This window comes from Physeter macrocephalus, chromosome 21, assembly GCF_002837175.3.
Source record: "Physeter macrocephalus isolate SW-GA chromosome 21, ASM283717v5, whole genome shotgun sequence".
Taxonomy (NCBI): domain Eukaryota; kingdom Metazoa; phylum Chordata; class Mammalia; order Artiodactyla; family Physeteridae; genus Physeter; species Physeter macrocephalus.
In genome coordinates, this window is record NC_041234.1 from 59,537,856 (window position 1) to 59,544,387 (window position 6,532).

The following is a 6,532-nucleotide window of genomic DNA, read 5'->3' on the forward strand; positions in this document are numbered from 1 at the left end:
AAAAAAACCATATGCAGTAATTACAATTTAAAACATTTCTACATTCAAAGTTAACAAAAATAATAAGGAGTAGGCATGCGAAAGCTCCCCCCATCCCAACCTTATATCCAAGTATTTAACTGTTTTTATAAACCAGATGCCTGGAACTACAAGTCAATAGATTACATACATAAATAAAACAAAATTCCCCTCCCCTTGAATAGTCTTCTAGAAAATTCTTGCAACTATGAAACATTCCAAGAAGAAATAAACCCCTCTTCATTTATCCTGTTCTTAAGAGATGTAGAATATTAGAATGTACTTAGGAATTCCTTAGCGTACTAGTAAAATATTTCCTATAAGTAAAGAGGGTTCAACTTTAGACTCCTTCCATATTTCCACTACATTTCTTGTTAAATGTTATTCTGGTATATAATCTTAATCCCAGTTCAGTTGGAAATTTGAAAAGAAAAAAGAACAAGTTAAACAGACAGCAGTCCAACGTGTATTTTTAAGGATGAAGCAAGTACTTCAAGACAAATTTGCACCTAGAGATGTGGAGGCTTGGGAGTCCTACCTCAAAATATCCTACTGTGAATCAATTTGGCATTCAATATTTTTAGGTCTGTGATTGTGATGGTCTCTACTGTACTACTAGGCTGTCAATGATTAGGTTATCAGAAAAAGATCTGACTTTCTATCCCCAAAGTCTCCTTTTTGTGTTTAAATGCCGCTTGCTTTAATAACAACAAAAGCAACAAAGCAACAATAATAAAAACAAAGTACCTGTGCACATCTAAGTTCTCACTGCACAGCTGACCAAAGCCCAACCAGAACAGTTTCAAAGTAAGAAGAGCGGGAAGAGAGGCGAACCAAAATACTTCGGTTTAACCTCGCTGTCTTACCAAAGATTGTTCTCACAAGGGCTGGGGTTTACTTTGCGTGTTCTTTTACTAACCAACGGGGCGGGGACAACAGTTGGGCAGGGAGAAGGGGCGGGAGGAAGAGGGCAGTAGAATTCAGGGGACCGCAAAGGAGGCTGCAGAACATCACCTGAATGTAGATAAAGAAACCTCGCCTCCAGTTAATCTCCACTTAGGTTGTTACAAAGAAACCACAATAAGCCACAAAGAAATGAGAAAAGTAAGGAGCACTCATCCCTATGTGCAAATCTCCCCAGAGTTTGTCACCTTGCTGTGTTTCTGCTGCGCTGGGTTCCTAAAGCACCCGGGGTTCAATAGAGAGCTGCAGTCAGCAGCTGTCCCCCAAAATGTTCCCAACTAGCAAACTTGGCGCAGCGTAGAAAGAGGGACACGCGGAGCCAGGCGCGGCACCTGGCGCATCCACCAGTTCCACTTCAGGTCGCAAAGTGAAGAAACTTAGTCACAACTCTGGCGTGGCCCGCGAGGCAGTCACTCCGCCCGAGGCCGTGCCCGGGCCCGGGCTGCACTCACTCCCAACTCGAGAGCCCGCCGCCCAGTCCCCGCCGGCTCCCAGGCGAAAGCGCGGTTTGGGCAGAGCGTGCTCCGCCGCCCCGCAGCCTCAAGAAGGCTGGCCTGGGCATCTCGCTTCCCAGCCCCACGCCCCTTCTCTCTCGGGCCCCCGGCAACAGTCCTGAGAGGAGGAGGGTGGCGGCTCCAGCCCCTCTTGGCCACAGCACTAACCTCGCAACTGCTTGCGCTGCCGCCGAACAGCTCCATTTCTTGGTCCCAGAGCTCGTCTTGAGGAGCGAACGGTAGCATCGCCCCTTCAGGAGCACTCGAACAGGAGCTGCCAACCGCCCGCGCGGCCGCGCATCCCGTCTTTGGAGCTTGCCTGCCACTGCCGCCGCCGCTGCCGCCGCCGGGATACCCAGCCTTGCCTTCTGCGACAGCTGCCCTCGCCGTGGGGTCCCTCAAAGACTCGGAGCGAGGGGTCGCCGCCGCCGCAGGCTGCTGCTCCCCATAGAGAAGACAACTCTGTGCTGCCTCTCCAAGAGCTGCCGCTCGGCTCGTGCTCACCACTGCCGCCGCTGCAGCCGCCGCGACAGTCGCTCAGCGGTGACTTCCCCCCCCCACCCCGCTTCCTCGGGCCCCCTCCCAGCTCCCAGTTCTGTCAATATGGCGGCAGCGGCGGCTTTACCTGTGCGGCGCCTGAAACCCCCCACCGCGGCGACACAGCAGCGTCACCCGGACGTCAATGGAGATTCCCCAGCCTGGGGTGAAGGGGGTGTGGGAAAGAGGGGCGGGGGTGGGTGCGGGAGACCGCGTGGTGGGGGGTGGGAAAGAGGGGAGGGGGGCGTGCTGGGCGGGGGAGGCGAGAGAGGAGTAGTAAAATCCGCTGCTAGCTCCTCGGTAAACCTGCCCTCTCCACGGAGCATGCGCGGCGCTGTTCACACATGCTCAGCAGGCCCTCTCAAGTCTACCGAGCAGTCTTGCCGGCGGCAGGATGCCCAAAAAGGTTGGGGGAACCGGGGACCCTCCTGAGCGTTGGAGGGGTCAGTTTCAGGGGAGGACTCCAGGAATATCTGCTTGCCGGGCTCGCAAAAGCAGGCGCCCTATACACCGAACCACGCCCATTTTGGTACTTAGTGACAAATACTAGGGCGAGGGTTTTAGTCCATTTTACGTTATCCTCCTAGAAGCTGGAGATAGGAATAAAATCCGTTTAAAATAAATCAATACACCTGCGCTCCCTAACTCCCGGCCCCCCGCTTGTTCCGCTCGCGGTGTTGGTGTTTACGCTGGTTGTCTTCATACTATTGATGGCACACAATGTTTCCAGTATTCACATACACCGCCACTTATTGGACTCTACTTGTGGTAGTAAGGGCAGAATGTATGAAGCTAACCTCACCTCCACCTCGCTCTGAGGCTATTGGACCTATAGTGACAGAAATTATCGTTTTTCTCTCTTCTCCAAATCAAACATTTACTGCTTTGCTACTCTAAGCCACACGGTGTACTAGGCACTAGCGATTTAACTGAGATAAAGTACAGCCTCATACACGGGAGATGATCAAGATCCTGCTCATGGAAACACTTCAGAACTTAAAGTTAAAAAGTTATTCCATATTTGACACTTCAAAGAACTTAAAAGAGCAACTGTAACAGCGACTAAGCCAGCTCAGTACCTTGTAGAGGTTTCTAATGGTAGACATAAAGCACCCCCTCCCACCTACTACACCTAGGGCTGTGGTAATGTGCTCGCGGAAAACATTGAACTGTGCCCTCTATTTATTTCACCATCTAGTGTCCAGCGTTAGCAAAGTAAAGCGGACCACAGAGATTGTCACAGAATCGCAAACAAAGATCACTAGTAGGTCACTCCCACCTACTCTGCTTAAAATCCCAGGGAGAAAGTGAGCTTTATGAATATGATTCTGTGAAAATGAAAGTTTTGAAAGTAGTGGGGGCATGGGGCTATAAACAGTGAAAATATGTGAGTGTGTGCACACACGCACATAAACTCCCCTTTGGCTGAACTGACAGCTGTCTTAGGCCAGCGCTTTTGAGATTTGGATAGCATCTTTTCTTGCCTACTCAAAGGCTTTGTTCTGCAATCCCCCGCCCCGCCCCCCATCCGCCCCTTTCACATCATCTATTTTCCTCCCTCTACTGGACATTTCCCATCGACAAAAAACATGCTGTTACTGACTTCAACTTGCTGGACCACTCATTAGCATTCGATGCAGTTCATGACTCTTTAAACATTTTCTTCACTTGGCCCCCAGAACAAAACATTGTTCATTTTCCTCCTCCATCATTGGCTATTTCTTCTCAGTGTCCTTTGCCAGATCATCCTTCATCTTCCTAATCTCTAAAAGTTGGAACTTCAGGGCTCAATCCTTGACCTCTACCTTCCCCAACATTCTAGGCATTTCCATATCCCATCCTGTTCCATGGCTTTAAATCCCATCTGTATGCTGAGGACTCTCAAATTTTACCCCCAACCATACACTCTTTCTTGAAATCAAGACTTGTACATGCAACTGCCTATTCTGTTTGGATACCTGGTAGGGATCTCAAACAGCCCACTCAAACTGAATTCTTGATTCGACCCTAACCAACCTGCTCCTCACCTAGTCTTCTTCAGAATAATTAACGACCTCCACCACCACTAGTTTTTTGCTCAAATGTCACCTCAGAGTCTTTCTATGACCATCCAGTCTAAAACACCATCCCATAACTATCTAGCCTCACTCTGCTTTTTCTTCATAACACCAATCAACATGTGGTATATTATTTATTTATTTATTTATTTATTTATTTATTCCCTCCAGCACCTAGCATAATGCCTGGAACATAATGAGGCTCAGTAAATATTTTCTGAATGAATGAATTTGTCCTTTGCTCTTGTTTTATGCATTTGATAAATACACCACATCAACTATATTAAGAAGCTTCCTTGGGCTTCCCTGGTGGCGCAGTGGTTGACAGTCCGCCTGCTGATGCAGGGGACACGGGTTCGTGCCCCGGTCCAGGAAGATCCCACATGCTGCGGAGCGGCTAGGCCCGTGACCCATGGCCGCTGAGCTTGCGCGTCCGGAGCCTGTGCTCCGCAACAGGAGAGGCCACAACAGTGAGAGGCCCGCGTACTGCAAAAAAAAAATAAAAAAAACACGAAGCTTCCTCACTATGAATGTATTACTCTGCTTCTATATACAATTTAACCTTCATATATGTTCATTCATTCAACATTCCCCTTAGCATATAAACATACATATGTCTCTGTCATTAAAAAATTAATTAAAATCCCTTCCTCAACTCACTGGTTTTAATAGACTCCCATTTTTCAAGTCCTTCCATCAGTTAACAAGTCTTTTTTCTTCTATCTCAAATATTTTTTCAATGTCTGCTCTATCCCCACTGCCATTGACTCAGTTCACCTTGTAAAATATTTACTTGAACCAATGATAACAATGATTCCTCTTAACTGATCTCTCTGACTCTAAATTTATACTGTCTCCCCAATCCATCCTCCTCACTTGGCAGCCCATTGATCAAAATTCTCCAATGATTCCTCTATCATCTCCAGGAAAATATCCAAACTCCTTAGCTCTAAATGCAAATGTTTAAATGTTTTCCCCATCTGGCCTCTGACTATCTTCCTAGCTTCATCTACCATTTCATATTCCAGTCAAATTTATGCATATGTTATTGTCTCCTCCCTATCCTAGTCTTCCTACACAACTTTCTCTTAATAGCAGTCAACATTAACTACTACTTACTGAGAGGTGACTATGCTCCAGGCATATGTCCTTCATGAATTCATTTAGCCCGCATAACAACTTGTGAAAATTTATATTATCTATATTTTACAGATGAGGAACCTGAGCCTAAGTTTCAGTAATTTCCCCAAGACCTCACAGATATTAAATGAAAAATCTAGAATTAAAACCAGGTCTGCCTGGTGTCAAACCTTCTACCCCACTCTGGTGCTCTGTAAAACCTCTCTGAGCTTAACTTCCCCTCTTCATTCCTTCCTTCCACTCATCACAGGGATAAATTAGTCACCCATTCCTCTGTACTTCCATAATATATTTTCCATATACTAATTTCAGCACTTCTTTATCTTTCTTTACCAGAGAATTTTGAGCTGTTTTATGTTACTGTATTAACCTACTAAGCTCTGCATTCACAGCATATGGCTGGTGCTCAATAAATATGTTGGATGGACAAACAACACTTCTCCACTTTAGCCAGACACTATATTAAAGCTGTGATCTGATATAAAAATGTATGACAATACTTAACTCTGCGAAGTTTAATGCCTATTTGTTCTGTGTTGACTCCCTGTATAAAAGATGTATATCTGATTTTAAGTTATTAGTAAACAGGGACTATTACATCTAATTTCTACTAGACGAGAAGACCCTTGAATTGTTTGTGAAAAATATGATGACATTACTTAAGCACAAAGGCATGTACTAAGGAAGACTGGAACTTCTAAATCTTCTACAAAGTATAAACAGCAGAGTTTGTTGCTTTCCCTTCAGTCTTCAGGATATTTTTGCCTCAAAATTTCTATATGCCTATGTATCTCTGGATTTCCAATTATTGTAGCATAGCATTAAAAGTTTAAAAAAATTTGGCAATATTTTGGTGGTTCTAGAAATGGGATGTATTATAACTAGTTTCTAAATAATATATTGTTCATAATAACTATACTCCAATATAAAATACATTTAAAAATTAAGAAAATAATGCTCAGCCACAAAAACTAAAAAAAAAAAAAAATGGTAAGATGGACTCATTCTACGAGGCCACCATCACCCTGATACCAAAACCAGACAAGGATGTCACATAGAAAGAAAGCTACAGGCCAATATCACTGATGAACATAGACGCAAAAATCCTCAACAAATACTAGCAAATAGAATCCAACAGCACATTAAAAGGATCATACACCATGGTCAAGTGGGGTTTATTCCAGGAATGCAAGGATTCTTCAATATACGTAAATCAATCAACGTGATACACCATATCAACAAAGTGAAGGAGGAAAACCATATGATCATCTCAATAGATGCAGAGAAAGCTTTTGACAAAATTCAACAACCATTTATGATAAA

The 6,532-nt window shown here is 44.8% G+C and overlaps 1 protein-coding gene across 1 annotated transcript in view; it reads right to left on the bottom strand.

The window, feature by feature from the left end:
• The window catches only part of RPS6KA6 (ribosomal protein S6 kinase A6), a 159,729-nt gene extending 158,008 nt beyond the window's left edge, over positions 1-1,721 (bottom strand). Inside the window, exon 1 of the mRNA XM_024129500.1 lies at positions 1,644-1,721. Coding sequence (XP_023985268.1) covers positions 1,644-1,721 — 78 coding nt within the window. The remainder of the gene's footprint in view (positions 1-1,643) is intronic.
• Between the last annotated feature and the right edge of the window lie 4,811 nt (positions 1,722-6,532).